This window comes from Salarias fasciatus (genome assembly GCF_902148845.1).
Source record: "Salarias fasciatus chromosome 23 unlocalized genomic scaffold, fSalaFa1.1 super_scaffold_20, whole genome shotgun sequence".
Classification (NCBI taxonomy): domain Eukaryota; kingdom Metazoa; phylum Chordata; class Actinopteri; order Blenniiformes; family Blenniidae; genus Salarias; species Salarias fasciatus.
The window spans coordinates 15,446,941-15,462,870 of NW_021941230.1; the positions used below are offsets into that span (position 1 = coordinate 15,446,941).

General features: G+C 53.7%; 1 protein-coding gene across 4 annotated transcripts in view; it reads left to right on the plus strand.

Annotated features, from left to right (window-relative positions):
- Positions 1–15,930, plus strand: part of LOC115383841 (nck-associated protein 5) — a 59,353-nt gene that overhangs the window by 40,033 nt on the left and 3,390 nt on the right. For all 4 annotated transcript variants that reach the window (XM_030086032.1, XM_030086034.1, XM_030086031.1 and 1 more), the window contains 10 exons: positions 2,870–2,998; positions 4,825–4,893; positions 5,614–5,652; positions 5,748–5,867; positions 8,999–9,103; positions 9,821–10,009; positions 10,440–13,630; positions 13,707–13,797; positions 14,837–14,906; positions 15,501–15,773. In XM_030086032.1, the coding sequence (XP_029941892.1) occupies positions 2,870–2,998; positions 4,825–4,893; positions 5,614–5,652; positions 5,748–5,867; positions 8,999–9,103; positions 9,821–10,009; positions 10,440–13,630; positions 13,707–13,797; positions 14,837–14,906; positions 15,501–15,773 (4,276 nt within the window). The remainder of the gene's footprint in view (positions 1–2,869; positions 2,999–4,824; positions 4,894–5,613; positions 5,653–5,747; positions 5,868–8,998; positions 9,104–9,820; positions 10,010–10,439; positions 13,631–13,706; positions 13,798–14,836; positions 14,907–15,500; positions 15,774–15,930) is intronic.

A 15,930-nucleotide genomic window follows, 5' to 3' on the forward strand; every position in this document is an offset into this window, starting at 1 on the left:
AAATAGCTGGCGGGGCTGAGCGCAGGAGCAGGAAGAAGCAGTAAAACCAGATAGTCTGTGAAGCTCGGGGTCACCGCCGGGGTCACACTTCACCGTTTGGAGCGGCGCTTGTTTACATGCTGCCGCCGCCGCTCCGCTCTGTCCATCATCGGGCCGAGCGGCTCTCTGGGATGTATTCATCCGTGCACTCTCCAGCTATTTATTAACCCTCTGCTGTGGTGTGATGCCTTTATAAGAGCACCAAGTGGCTGCACAGTCCATAAAGTGTGAAGTGTTCTCTTACATCCTGCAGGTGAAACAAGAGCACGATGCCTTCAGGGACCCGGGAAAAAGAGGCGTTATTAGTTCATGAAGAATGCAATAAAAAGAGTGTCTTTAGAAATGACTGCACACGTCAATAAAAGAAAGGAATGGATGCAGGAGGAATGAAAATGAGATTAAATGTCATATCGAGTGGCAGCGGACTCAGGATTACCAAGAAACTTTAGCCTTTATCAAACCAGTGCAGGTGTTTCTATGGAAATAGCTGCTTCCCCGTCTGTGTGTGTGTGTGTGTGTGTGTGTGTGTGTGTGTGTCTGCGCGCACACTGTTGAATTTCAATCCAGACAAGTTTGAGCATCAGTTATTTCAAAAAAACGCTATAAAAACAACACATCGTCAAAGCAACCGTGGCGACACTGTGACAAGCTTCAGCACTGAAGTTTCGTGACTGAAAAACAGGAATTTTCAGGGTTTTCTCCAGATTGATTATTTCTACTACTCAAAGTGCCACAGTTCAGGTGCGTCCACCTTTAGACGAGGTCCAGAGAGCAGTGTGTGTGTGTGTGTGTGTGTGTGTGTGTGTGTGTGTGTGTGTGGTCAGCAGCTGGATGGACACAGTCTCGCAGAGTAAACTTGCAGGGTTATTATGTTATTCCCAGTCGGTGTGTAACGCCGCTCTGTGCTGCCGTTTTCTGTGTGTTCAGCAGACAAACTCAATAACTTGAAAGGGCAGCGCGAGGGACGAAACACCCCCCCCCCCCCGCTCCGCTTCCTCCGCCTCTGTGGAGATTATTACCCGGCCCTTTACCGCCGTCTGATGAGCAAACCACAAACCTCACAGGCAAACACTGGCCGTCTCCGCAGTCCGACGATAAAACATCGCCTCCGTTGTCTGATGGAATCAAACAAGATTGAAAACCTAATATGTGGGGAGAGCAGATTGGATCGGCCCGAAAACAAAGTGCTCTGAAGGACATTGTCTCCGAGTCCCGTCGGCGGCGAGCAGAAAAGCCGATCGGCGGCCATCCATCAGTGCTTAATGCTAGCCTCCGCTGGGCCCGCCACATTAAGCAGAGGAATCTCCAGGTGTGACGGCGCGTCAGAACTGAGCTCGGCTGTGAAGATTGATCGCACGTGAACGTCTGCGCGAAACTCGCTCAATCACCTCTGATTGTGGGAAGAATCTCCACACGGTGAAGATTTCTCAGAAAAACCAGAAACAGGTGGCTTCGTCCTCGGACGTGTGGCTGTGATTCTGTTTTTAAAGCGTTTTATCAGACATGTGACCACGTTTCGTAACTTCCCCGCGTCTCCACGTGTCCTCTGACCGAGTGACGGCGGGTCCGTGACGCCCGCCGGGAGATAAGAGGAAATACATTCGACACTGAGCTCAGCGTGACTGTTATTCAAGCGTCTGATAAGATTTACAATCTGAGAACATTATATAATCCGAGAACACTCTGTCATCTGTTGACGGGTTTCAGAATTGTAGGATTTGAAGATCCCCAAATCGCAAAAATTTGCAAACCCTGCTGAATCTGTCGGCGTAATTTCTGCAAGAGCTGAAAGAAACGTTTGATTTTTGGGAACTTGAAGTCTGGCTGTAATCTGAAAGTCGGTGAAAAGCACAGATAAGATTAGATCACTGTTGTTCGAACACTTTCTTCAGCTGAAGTGCAGAAATGGGAGAAACATTTCCCGTTTAACGCCATAAATAAGGAAATCGGTGTGATTTTCGCACACTTTCATTTCTCCCGGCAGCTTTTTCCTTCAATGAATGTAAATGTTGTATTCGTTATGGTAACTTTGAGAAGCCTCGGCGGTGAAGAAAGAGTTGCAATACCCTTCAGTGACACCCGGTGGTGGTTTTCAATCACTGAAGTGACGAAGCTCTGATGGTTTCAGTTCATCACTGGAGGCAGTTTTCTGTTAACTGCCGGACTGAAGTGAGAGGACGAGCTGAAGGCTTTACTCACTTCAGTGTAATAAAGATCTCCAACGCCTCTTTTTTCTGAGTCCAGCTCTCTGAACACCGAAGATATCAAAACGATCCGGCCGTCAGAGACGCCAGAGGAGCAGCTATTTGGAGCAAAACACCTAAAAGCGTTTCATTTCTGACACACACAAACGTTTATGGGCCGGAAATTGCTTTTTATTGCGGGTTTGTGCTGCAGTGGGACAGTCGGCTCAGAGTGTTTGGCCTCATTAGCACCAAATTATTGCCAACAGTTTATTATCGCAGATGAGCCAATAAAAAGAGGAGGTCTGAGGAGACCCTCAAGGTCACCGCCGCCGTTTTACAAACTACATGATGAGGGATTATGGGATGTTCGGCAGCGGCGATGTCCCGACTGATGGCTCCGCTCTAAATCCTGCCTCTTAATATTAAAATATTCACGGGATTAGAACATAATATGAGGATTTCTTCTTTTCTTTCTTTCTTTTAATGTGTGTGCATTAAAAAGAAAAGCAATTTAATTTCAATCCAACATAATATTGCGTTGTTGTGTAAGAGAACTCATAAATTAGAAGTCTCTGTCTTTCTGCTGTGGTGTTCTGCTTTCTGGTTTCCCCTCCTCCGACCTCGTCTCTCCTCATCTCTTTCAGGACAAACTCTCGGAGGAAGTGCAGAAGCAGCAGGACGGCCCCTCGCTCCAGCCGCCGGACCCCGAGCTCGACGCCAGCCAAGCAGAAGATAAAACCCGGCTGCTGGTGGAGCGCCTGAAGGCCCTGGAGGTACTTCTGTCCCTGTCCGCCGCCCCTCGGCCATCCTCTGCTGGTGTCTGACAGCGTGGCGGCTCGTCAGGCCCCTGCACAGCCCCCCGGTCTCTTCACGGGTTTGTTGTGCTCTGCTCTCGGGGGGGAATGAAGCCTTTTTACTGCAGCCAGCAGACACACATCCGACCACATCTCCTCAACAATTACCCCCCTAATGAAACCAGGCTGCAGGCCGGCTGACTCCCTCCTCTCCGACTCCTCTCCCCTCTTCCTGTTGTTGCTGTTGGTGATAATGATGATGACGGAGGTGGACCTCCCAAACCGTCCTCATCATCACCTCCAGGGGACTCAGAGGAAGAAAACGCAGCAGATTCTGTAACGTGTTGGATGGTTTATATCTTATATTAAATTATATGGTCAAGTGCGAGCCCGTTTAACAAAAATAAGAGTGGTCCTAGAATAGAGCCCTGAGGACCTCCACACATTCTGTACAGAAGCAGGAGGGGAGGATGCTTCAGTTTCTCCTACGTTACAATAGTATGTTCTCTAATATGAGGAATGTGGAGTAATTTTAGCATATTAAAAGGAAATGGAAGTGGTTCCAGTACAGATCCCAGAGGTACGCCACATTTTATACCAGAGCAGGAATGTTTCAATAACAACATTCTGAAAATGATGTGTCATGGGCACCGTGGGCACAGAGAAACTTCTGCGTTCTGCAGAAAATAGAATCGGCCCTAGGATAGACCCCTGCAGAACTCCACGCCCCCTGCGACAGTGTTAGGATACATCATAACACGTATTGTTGAAACATAGGAGTGGTCCCAGGATAGTACCCTGAGGAACTCACAACCCAAGAGAAGGGGGGAGATTCTTCGCTTTCTCTTATCTGTTGCGGGTTATTTTGGCCAGCCTTGCCCGAAACGAACTGTAATTACAGCAAAGTGGCAGATAATTGGCCGTTGTCCTCGTGGCCGGTGGAAAGCCGCTCCCTCCGTCTCCATCCGCATGATGAAGCACGCTAGTTAAACATTAGGCTTTAAATGGCTTTATCAAAAGCTGTCTTGCCTCTCTGTAATCCCCGCCGGGCCGCGTGGGTGATGGATGCGGCGGCGGCGAGGCGATACATCACGGCCTCGCCGCCGCCGACGCTAAGCAAGCCGCTGCCCGCGCTCTTTATTCCTCCAGCTCCACTCCTGCTAATCATTAACTTGGCAGCGCGGCCGGGAACTCTAAATGAAAATCACCCGCCGGTTATTTAGCTTCTGACCGGGAAGAAAACTCAGAGAGATGTAAATAATGTCGCTTTGATCATGAGAGTTATGATGAAGGTGAGCCGCCCGCATATTGATCGGTTTGAATGGAGAGCAGACAGAATGAGCGGTGTTGTGTCGGAGTGGGATGAGTTTCATGTTTTAAATTTTAAGCGCCGGTGCGGCGGGGCTGTCAGGGGGGATTCCCTCCGGCTGGAGCCGCCACGCTCTCTTTAATTACCCAGCTCATTCGTTAGGCTCTCCGCCGGGACGCCGAGTCCTGCTTTAATTAGCATCTGTTTCTCCTCCGCGGTGTGATTATGTGCTATCGCGGCGCTAAAGGTCAGAGGGCGAGCAGAGCGAGCCGCCTTGACAGCTAAGAACCCGCCGCCTGCCGCTGACAAATGGGAAACTCCCAGAGATCGATAGGGCGCCGCCTCCTCGCCGGGCGAGCGAGGAGACACTGTGATTAGGTCCGATCTGCACGCGAATCAAAGCCGTGACCTTTCTGTGTGTTGGAGGGAGCGACGCTCCCGATTGGCTGACCTTTCTGCTGAAGAAGCTGCTGTGGTTGGTTTTTTTTTTTTGCAGGAGCGGAACTCGGCCTTGGCCTTGGAGAACGAGAGCCAGCGGGAGCAGTACGAGCGATGTCTGGACGAGGTGAGTCTGCGGCGTCCAGTCTGTCCTCCGCGGCCGACACCGCAGCGCCGCTCCGATTACTCCCCATTGATCGCTCATTAGCCACGGCGGCTCCGCCGATCGCTCCGCTCGAACAACAAACCCGGCGCTAAGCGCCTCTGACGGGGGGAAACCTGAGAGCGACCGCCGCGCACGAGTGGCGCGAGATGAGTGAATGCAGACGGGCAGCTGGTGGGACCGGCGGCGCCGCTCGCCGCCTCCGCCATCAGAGCTGCGCCGTGAGGCCACTTAGAGAGGGCAGACATCACATCCGCCCAGGAGGGCAGAACTCTCCCCCCTCAGGCAGGTTTACCCCCTCCGCTCAGCCCCTTGGTTCCAGGACAAATTAGGAAACCTGTCCCTGCAGCGCCAGCACCCTCCTCCTCCTCCTCCTCCTCCTCCTCCTCCTCCTCCATCCCTCCGTCTCCTCTCGGTCGTGACTTCCTAAACGCCCCGCGGCGCCTCTGTTCTTATTTTAACCACCTCAGCGGCTGAAAGGCAACTTTTTACATCTCTGTTCCCGCGATGCTGCGCATCATGAGCAGGCTGCTGGAAGTCACTGCCGCGCTATTGTAGCGTTAGCATGAGCAGCGCGAAGGCGGGCGCCGTACGGAGGCCTGCGAGGGTCACAGCAGACACGCCACGCCTCGCCACGCCTCGCCACGCCTCGCCACGCCTCACGCCTCCGCTCTCTGCTTTCAGGTGGCCAACCAGGTGGTGCAGGCGCTGCTGACGCAGAAGGTTTGTGCCTCGCCGTCGCCATGGGAACGCTCCAGTCAGCATCAGCAGCCGCAGACTGATGGACCGTGTGTGTGTGTGTGTGTGTGTGTGTCCAGGACCTGAGGGAGGAGTGTCTGAAGCTGCGGACCCGTGTCTTCGACCTGGAGCAGCAGAACCGAGCGCTCAGCGTCTTGTTCCAGCAGAAGATCAAGCCGGCCTCGGACCTCCTGCTGCAGGTGACCCAGACTCCCCCCTGCGGACGTTCAGCCAGTTTTAAAATTCTAAAACCATCGAACTTCATTTAAACTGGTTTCAGACCAGTTTTTGACTAGTTTGCACTTGATTTTCGACTGTCTTTCGGTTTTGGGCTGGTTTCTGAGGCGTTTGAGCCGGTGGCGCCTTGGTGACGCCACCTGGAGGTCAAAGTTCATGTGTTTGTAGCATTAAACAAAAGGCAGAAAGCAGTTTTCTGCTCAGCGTCTGAATCTTGATGGAGATGCGAAGCGGTTTTAGCTCTCTCTCTCTCTGTCTCTCTCTCTCTCTCCCTCTCTCTCTCTCTCTCCCTCGTGGAGACTTAATCACCCGGCTGAGTGTCTGCACCTCGTTGCTTATCGGTAATTAAAGGTTGGGCCGGGCTCCCGGTGGGCCTCTCCACTTCCGCGATAACGCCGCCGCCGCCGCCGCCGCCCCTCCTGCAGATAGACGACGGGACGGTCAGGCTGTATGAAAGCGTCCATTCGTGGTTCGAATCCCCGAAAGAGCCCGGCGCCATTGCTGCTGCTGCAGATTGTGAATTCAGAGGAACAAAGAGCAGAAGTGTGAGACCGTCCCAGTGTCGTTAAAACACGACATCGAGATTTCAGTACGGACCCTAGTGGACAAATCAGGAACTGTACTCAAATTCAGACCGGTTTTAACCCGCAGGCCACATGTTGGGCGCCGTTTGACGGTTGAAGGTGAAGTTTTGTGGCTCCCGTCACGGCTTCCTTCGGCTCGTCTGACCCGCCGACTCCCATCGACCGAATGCTGGCTGAGGCTGCTGAGGAGGTGAAATCCTGCACCGGGAGATAAGATCGGAGCCCCCGCCCGGCCCAAACCACCCCCCCAAAGGCACATCTGCCATCAAAACGCAGTTCCTCCTGATTTATTAGCGCCGCTTCTCTCCCTGACAGCTGCTCTTTCAATACATCTCAAGGTGCAAAAGTGAAAAGAAAATCACTCATTTGGGTTTTTACAGCCTGAAGGAGCGGAGAAAGAAATAAAACATGGCATAAATCAGCAAAAAGATTCAATTTATTTGATTTATTAAATCTATTAAGTTCTGAAAAAAACAAATCTGATCTCTGTTTTAGAAGTAAATGAAAGAGAATAAACACAAAAAAGATTAAAAGTGGAATTATGAAGTGAATAAATAGATAAGTTAAAAATAATACTAATAAATTACAATTTATATTGAATAAATAAAGAAATAATTATGGCATGAAAAAAAAGAGACTCTTATTTAAGTGTTAAAAATAGATTGATAGAGATAAAGATAGATAAAATAGATTATAGTTATTGGTTTAATAAATCAATTTTCATACAGAAAAGATCATTTAAAACTTAATGAACAAATAAACTTAATCAGGAAAAATTGCCACTTAAAATGGTCGATGGCTACAATAATTAAGTGATATGTTTTTGAATTAACATCCACATTGAGTTTCATTCAGTGAAAATAAATAAGTAAATGAAAATTAAACAATCATTCCAGACAAAAATGCTTCAATGAGTTCAGAGATAAAGATAATTAATAAAATAATGAAATATAATGAACATCCATCTATTTATTTGCATTGATTTTATTTGTATTTTTCAGTTTCCTCCAGAAGTCACTCGAATTTTCAGGACTTTAACTAATTGGCTAATTTATTTTACAATTTTTCACTTGAATAAACTGTGAAATTCCAGCTCAGTTTGAATCAGAAGAACAAATTTAGAACCTGTCAGACGTCTGCAGGCTTTGTTTGTGTTGTAAATAACACTCACAAACTCTGTGTGTGTGTGTGTGTGTGTGTGTGTGTGTGTGTGTGTGTGTGTGGTGTGTGTGTGTGTGTGTGTGTGTGTGTGTGGTGTGTGTGTGTGTGTGTGTGTGTGTGCACACGCGCACGCAGACAAAAATCAAAAGAAAGTTTTTTTTTTATGGACACAAATAACTGCGGAGTGTTTTGTTTATGGGGGAGAATCAGCACCGGAATTTCCCAGCCTCATTGAAGGTGACTTTGACTTTAATAACAGCCACTTTGTGTGTGTGTGTGCGTGTGTGTGTGTGTGTGCGTGCGTGCGTGTGTGTGTGTGCGAGGCGGTGGGATTAGCGGCTGAAGAGCCGAGCGGAGGATGAGCGTGGAGATGAGAAAACGAAGCGCTCCCTCTCTCCCTCATGCAATTATTTCCTCCTTCCTGATGACATTAATGAGTTTGAAGGAGGAGGATGAAATCTGATCACTTTCAGGGGAAACAAGTCCAATTTTCAGAAAGGCACCACGGAAAAGTCTGTCGGGGTCTCACAGCTTCACCGCGTCACCATGGAAACCGTCTCCGCCTGCACTAGAATCATCACCTCACCCCGTTCCGCTTTATGTTCCTGTATTTTACTTTTAGTATTTTTTTTTAAAGGCTTTATATTCTTTTGTTCAGGCCATCTCATTACTTTGTCTTTATTTGTGTTTGTTTTAAAGAGCTTTAATTATACTTAAAAAAGAAGCAACTTTTATTTCTTTAAAACACACATGATATAATATTGCTAATCGCTAATAGCTTTGTTGAATTTTATTTCATCTACGTTACATTTCACGAATTTCACTTCGTAATTTTGTGCAGCTACTTTTATGGATCTCGACATATTTTACTTTCAGCCTTTTCCTGATTAGATTTTAAGAATCTTTTTCATCTTTAACTCATATTTTAGTTTATGGAGCAACTTTTTAATTTCTTTGTTTTTTGTTGTCTTTTAACCTAAAATTTTAAAGCTTATGAAGTTTTTTTTTTTTATAGATATATATATATATATATATATTTGTTGTCTTGCTTTTTAGAGTTTTTATATTTTTTAATGATTTTTAGTAAATGATTATATCCTGTGATGTTTGATATGCTTTTTATTTTTTATTTAATTACTTCTTCAAGACATTTTATTCTTTTTCAGGAGCTGCAACATTTTCTTATAGTTTTTCTTTTCATTTTGATTAACTTCTCTGTGACTTTGTTGAATGCAGTGTCGGTACCGCCGCGGTACCTTGCCGGCGAGCGTCCCTGCGGGCGTCGGGCGGCTCTTTGCTCTGGGTTTTTGGTGACGTCTCTCTCTCTCCGTCCTCCCTCTGCCCGTCAGAAGCTGCACTCCAGGATCATGGATCTCTCTGCGGCCGACCTGCTGCTGGAGCCCGAGAGGAGCAAAGCCTTCCTCCTTTCCAGGAACGCCGACTCGCCCTCCAACGTAAGGAGCATTTATCACACAACTTCACCACCCCCCCCCCCCCCGCAGGAAATCATTGCTTCCAGATATGGAAGAAATGCCCCCAGCTGTGACCCCTCCTGTATCAGTCCGCCCTGAGAGGAATAAATCCCTGTCATATTACCAGAAAGCATCGATTCTCAGTAAAAACGACTCCGCAGGACTCTGTGCGACATTACTCATCTTATGTATTATGCATCAGCAGATGAGTTAGCGCCATTCTTTTACCCTTTTAACCCCCCCCCCCCCCCCCCCCCCCCCCCCCCCCCCCCCCCCCCCCCCCTCGGAGGACATATCCCGATAAACCGGGCTGCAGGACAGACAGGAAGTGCCTGAAAACGTCCTGATAGTGAGTTAGAGTCCACGCACACGTTTCCTGAAATCAGCAGCTTCTGTCTGCTAATTGGTCCAGCATCTGTCGGCTGCACATGAGGAACCTCACTCACACGTCTTGAGTTTGCAAAGTTTCCACTCCTCGGCGCTTGATTGGTCTGTCAAAAGGTTGTTGAGCACGTTTCATCACGGAATTGCCAGCGAGGTGGCAATTAGCCATGCTACGCTAACCAGCCGGCTTCAGAGGAAAAAAGATGCATTTCTGGATTCGCTCATCTTATTAGCTCTGCCGTGCTAACGCTAGCTGGAGAGGTTTAACGCATCGTTGCCGGGGCCTCCGGTTCATGGGTGTCTCCCGTCCGACAGGAGGTGAACGGAAAGCTGGGCTTCCCGGCGGTGAAGTGTCTGAGCCAGCTGAGCCTGGCGGCGCCGCCGCCGCCGCCCTCGTACCCGCGCAGCAGCTGCAGCAGCAGCGAGCTGTCGCTGTCCAGCGCCTGCAGCGACTTCTCCAGCGGCTCCTACACCTGGAACGACGGGCGCTCCTGTGGGAAACTGGTAACCCCCCAACACACACACACACACACACACACACACACACACTGCCTCTGCTGCAGTGTATAAAGCCTGACTCCACAAAACAGCCTAATAGAGGCTCATTAAGTGTCCTGTCAGAGTTTCTTGGAGAAGTCTTCAGGTTTTATCGTCTTTCTGTTGGGACTCTAATTGTTCCCTCACCCTGCTCTTAGTTTGCTGATTACGTCTTTAAAGGGAAGCTGAAGGCTCCATTTAGCATCTGTTTTCATGTTTAATGCTGACACCACTCAAGTATATCATCCCAGTAACTTATTATTAGCCTGTTTGTAACGACTGAAGTGTGGTCGAGCGTCTTGCTTTGGTTCCAGGTGAAAACAGAACTCGCTTTAGCTCTTCTCTCTCAACTCATCCGGTGTGTTACATGACTGATGTGATGCCTTGTCGCCTGCAGTCGTCTCTGACCTGGGAGAAGCGGCTGAGTTTGGGCTCGTCGGTCCCGAACAACATCTGCTCGGCGGCGGACGAGGCTCCGCCCACCCGACGCAAAGAGAGCCACATCCTGGAGGGGCTGAGGAAGCTCCAGAGGAGGAAGCACCGGAGCTCCTCCTCCTCCTCCTCCAAGGTTTCCAAGTCCGGCTACAAGGACTGCATGAACTCCAACGAGGGCATCTACTCCCTGGGCATCAAGAGCAGCGGCAAGGGCGTCTCCAAGCCCCCCCACGTCAGCCGGATGCGGGCGAAGCGCTTCTCCTACGACTCCGACGACGCGGACGACGAGCTGGCTCGGTCCGGCGCCGGAGACCACATCCCCACCAAGGACGGCTGGTTCCACTCCCAGCAGCTGTCGCACAGCATCTCCGACAGCCTGTGCAGCTGGGCGGGGCCGCAGGACAGCGGCGGGGACGGCCCCCCGCCCCCCGCCGCCGCCAAGCAGCCCCCGGGCTACGACTCCAAGGAGCGTCCCGAGAAGCTCCTGAGCTTCATCAACAGCTTCCTCCCCGAAGGAGGGCGGCCGTCGGCGTTCAGCCGGCCGTCCAAGCTGCGCCGCGGCCAGCGCGACCCCCCCGAGCCGGGCCGGCCGTCCGACGACGCGGGGGGGCTCAAGTCCGAGCCCGGCGACAGACCCCCGCCCGAGCAGGCGGAGAGGGACGCCCGGAGGCTGTCCAGAGACGTGGCCAAGCTGCTGTCGCAGCAGTGCCGCACGCAGAGCGCCGAGGGGAGGCCCCGCCCCTTCAGCCTCATCAGGGAGGCCCGGGCGGCGCAGGGCTCCCAGTCCGAGGAGAGCGTCCTGGCCATCTTCGACGCGGAGGGCGAGCCCATCCACCTGGCTGGGAAAGGACGCGCGGACTACGCAGAACTCGTCCCGCAGGAGAAGCCCACGAGGCAGAAGGCGGCCGCCGTGCGATCCTTCAGCCTGATGGAGTCTGCAGAGAAGCCCTCCGAGTACCAGCTCCGGAGCGGGGGGGCCGGCGGCAGCAGGGAGGGCAGCGCCGAGCGGCTGTCCACGCCGCTCACGCCTCCCAAAAAACTCATCAAGCCGCCGAGCAGCCGGGCGAGTAAAGGCCTCTCCATCCCCCCCATGAGCGACGCCCCCAAGACCGGCGGCAGCAAAATACCGGGCCGCAGCAGGGCCGCCCCCTCAGGCCCCCCCACCAAGGCCTCCAAGGGCTGCTCCACCGAGCCCAGCCCCGGGGGGGGCTCGGCCCCCTCCGGTCTGGAGAAGTCTCCCTCGTCTGCCGGCAGGATGTCCCGGTTCATCAAGGCTCAGGGGTCCTGCTCCCAGAGCCCGAGGGGGGGTGCCGCCAAGCCCCCCGGCAGGGCCGACTGGGGTAAGACCTCCTCCTCGTGTTCGCCGCTCCTCTCACGGCGCCACCTGGAGTACGGCGACGGCGAGCAGCCCACCCGAGACAAGCACTGTGAAGCCGGCAAAAACCAGCTCAGGTCCCCGTCCCCCCCGCCTCCCCCCGGCCGCACCACCTCCCTCCTCATCAGGCCCAACTACGAGGGCTCGCCGCAAGCTCCCCACAAAGCGGCGCCGGCCCAGCCGGCCGCCGCCAGGGGCCCCCCCCCGAGCTACCACACCTCACTCCTACCAAATATGCAAAGCACGCTGCCCATCAGGGAGAAGGAGTGCGCCGAGCAGGACGCCGGCTACGGCACCGCGCCGCACCGACTGCCGGACAAGCCCGGGCCGAAGCCCCCCCCGGCCACGCACACCCCCACGAAAGGCTCCAAGCGGATCACCGCGAAAGACTACCTCCCTTCCGCCAACTCAGGGGGGGCCCCAGAGCCCCAAAGCGCACCTAAAAACCCCAAGAACGTCCCCCCTCCGTACAGCGCCCTGCGAGGGTCCTCGCTCCAGACCTCCTTCGTCAGCAAAAGGGGGTCCGCTCATGAGAGCGCCCCCCCGCCGGCGCAGAAGCCTTCTGTCGCTTTACAGGATGCCCCTCAGACGGTGATCAGCCCCCCCGGCTCGGTGGTGACGTCCCCCAACCCGGCAGAGAAAGCCTCAAAGACCCGCATCCCGATGGGCTTCAAGGCCTTCCTGAAATCCCCCCCCAGCCACAAAAACAGCCCCTCCCTTCCGGGCAAGCAGGAGAAAGATCATATCAACTCCGTCTCCAAGGAGACCGTGACTTCCAGCGACAGCTCGCCGCCGTACGCCATCGATCCCCCCGCCAGCACGTCCGCCGCGGAGGGGAAAGGTGACGCCCGGTGTCAGGAGGAGGGGGGGCCGCCGCCGCCGGAGGAGGGGGGGCCGTGTGACAGGGTGAAACGGAGCAGTCAGCTGTTTGGCAGATCCATATCCGTCACCACCAAGCCGCACCTGAAGCCCGCCCTGGGGATGACGGGGGCCAAGGCCCGCAGCCAGAGCTTCAGCACCGCCTACACGGAGAAACCCGGCGGCGGCGGCGCGGCGGCGGAGGGTCCGGGGAAGACCCGCACCCACATCATCACCAACTCGGGGGAGAGGGGCAGCTCGCTGTCCAGGCAGGGCTCCTCCGAGGCGGCCGAGAGCCCCCTGCACTCCCCCCGCTCCCGGCTGAGCCACTACGGCGGCATGACGGGCCCCGCCGGGCAGAGCGCCCCCAGAGGCGAAGCGTCCCCCTCCCGCAAGGAGGTCCGCAGCCTGCCCTCCGCCGGAGGCGGCGGCGGCGGCCGGAAAGGCGGCGCTCAGCCTCCGGAGGCGGACCCCCACCCCCAGACCCCGGCGGGCTCGCCCCGCAAGCCCCCCGACGCCGGCGAGGAGACGAGCCCCTCGGCCCGCACCATCGAGGAGAAGGTGATGCTGGGCATCGAGCAGAACGTGCAGAAGTGTCAGGAGCAGGAGAAGGGCGGCGAGGCCAAGGCGAGGAGCGGGCCCTCGCTCGCCAACTGGTTCGGGCTCCGCAGGAGCAAGCTGCCGGCCCTGAGCGGCAAGAAGGCCGACGCCCCCCGGGGGGCGGGCCCGGCGCTCGGGGGCAAGCAGAAGAAGGACAAGAAGAAGAGCGAGAGCCAGCCGAGGGACGAGCCGCAGGTCGGCAACAAGCTGAGCTCCATCATGGACCACTGCAACAACCAGATGGGGCAGATCGGCGCGCAGATCCACTGCACCACCGCGCTCATGGGCACGGAGCACTTCGTGAAGGAGCTGCTGGGCAGGTGGGACCGCCGGCGCCTCGGCGTCGCCTCCGGCGGCGTTCAGAGCGTGTGAGAACGGTGCGTTGTGTCCCGGCAGGACGGCGGTGAAGACGCAGCCTCCGCAGATCTGCTCCAGCCTGACGGACGGCGGCCTGAAGGTGGAAGCGGAGACGTGCGCGGACGCCAGCGTAAGTGAGCGGTTCGATTCCTCCCGGTGACCTTGTGGCGGTTGTCTCCCCTCGGAGCGATGAGGTGATGGGTGTGAGGAGGGGGCGGGCGGGCGGGCGGGCGGGCGGCGGCGTGGAGAAGAGCGGGAAACCGGATCCACTGCACCGCCGCACGGCTCGCCGTTATCAGCCGCTCGCTCCACAAAAGAGCCATTTAATACGTCCGCACAGCGCTCTATCTGCTCCCCACAGAAACACACCGTGCAGCAGCTCCTCTTACACACACACACACACACACACACACACACACACACACCCACACACACACACTACATCGTCTCATGCCAGACATCTAAAGCACAAAGCGTGACAACCACCTCAAAGTTAACAGAATTTACCACATAATTAGGTGTGTGTGTGTGTGTCTCTGTCTGTGTGTGTGTGTGTGTGTGTGTGTGTTCACTGAAAACTCTCGGATCGTTTATTAAAAACAGAAATACCAACAAAAGGAAAGAAAGGAGCAAAGAGGCAGTCTGACAGGAAAGTGAAATAAAACTAATAAAAATAATCTGAACGTGGAAAAAAAGTCCAAATGATTTTTCAAAACAAGGTGAATATAAAAATAAATTCATGAAAGTGAGAAAAGTTAAATAATAAAGTCAAAATAGAAGAAATTCAACATTTTTTGATTAGTTTTTTGTAGATAAACAGTTTGAAGAAATAATAACAGAATTAACCATAGACTGATAAATGTCTCTCATGGAGGGTTCACCTAAAAGATTTGGAAGCTTCACTGTGTGAATTAAATAAACTTTTTCATGGTTTTAAGAGTTTTTTTCTGCATTTTTCTGCGAGTGGTCTCACAGGGATCTTTTTCTCTTTATATTTTTTTTCAAATTCTATATTTTTTATTATTTGTTTTACTTGATAAAGAATTTTCATCTTTGGTTTTTTTTTTACAATATTTGCATTTCAAAGTTTTTTTAAGTCAGTTTTCTGTCTGTCCTCATCAGCGTGTGAGAAACATCACTTCATATCATTTTTTTCCCATGTGCCTCAGACCCTCCTGATGAGTCAGAAACTGGCCCGGGCCGAGAACGAGGACTCGTCCTGTCAGGATCACGTCATCGGTGAGTCCGTCTCCGGGTTTCTACCCGTTTCTTGCTCGTGCGGTTCGATCACTTGACTGTCTGGAATAACAAACATTAATTATAAATGACAATTGAAATTTTTCGGTTGGGTTAAATTTCATTTTTTTTTCATTTTACTTTCATTTAATTCAGTGTTTTAGTTGTCCCTCTTTTAAACGGGCGGCGGCTCGTTAAAATCAGTGAGCTCAGACGCTTTTCTGAGAAAAACCCTCCAAACGAAGGGAAAAGTTTCAGCAGAATCCCACCGAGACGCCGCCGCACACTTCAGAGACCCGGCCTCAGAATCCACCGGAGAGCCGTTACGGTGCTGGGAGGCTGCGGCGCCGGCGGCGCCGGCGGCGGGAGAGCCGGCTCCAGCATCCAGTGGGATCAGGTGGCTTTCAGGGCCGGTCTTCAGAGTCCAGCTGAGCCCGGGCCGTCTGGACTGAGGCTGCACTCCGGTTAAAGTTGTGCTCTCTCCCCCCCCGTCCCGCCTCAGACTCCCTGTTCTCTCACCCCTTCCGCTGCATGTGAAGCACCTGAAGCCCCGCCCCCCCTCCTCACCCCCCCACTCCGTCCTCTCCCCCTCTCCAGGCTCCGGCTGTCAGACCAGGACCCTGGACAGCGGCATCGGCACCTTCCCCCTCCACGACCCGGCCGGCCGGGCCGGCGGCCGCCACCCCCCCAAGTCCGAGTCCGGCCCCGAGGGGGTGACCGCCGCCGAGCCCCCCGCCTCCCGCCTCCCCGACCCCTCACAGCCCCTCCCCAAAGTGCCTTCCCCTTCAAAGAGCCGCCCGCAGGCCCCCGGCAGCCTGGCCCACTCCCTGTCCGACCCGGCGGTGACCCCGGCCAGGCCGGCGCCCTCAGGTGAGTCAGCAGCATCCAGACCGCAGAGCATCTTCCTCCAGACCGGAGGATGTGGGTCAGTGACAGACGAGTTGTTTACCTCGGCGCCGCCGGAGTGAAGTATGGGCTGTCTCTTTGCGTTCCGCTAACGCGCCGACGGGACGCGGCGCCCCGCTTT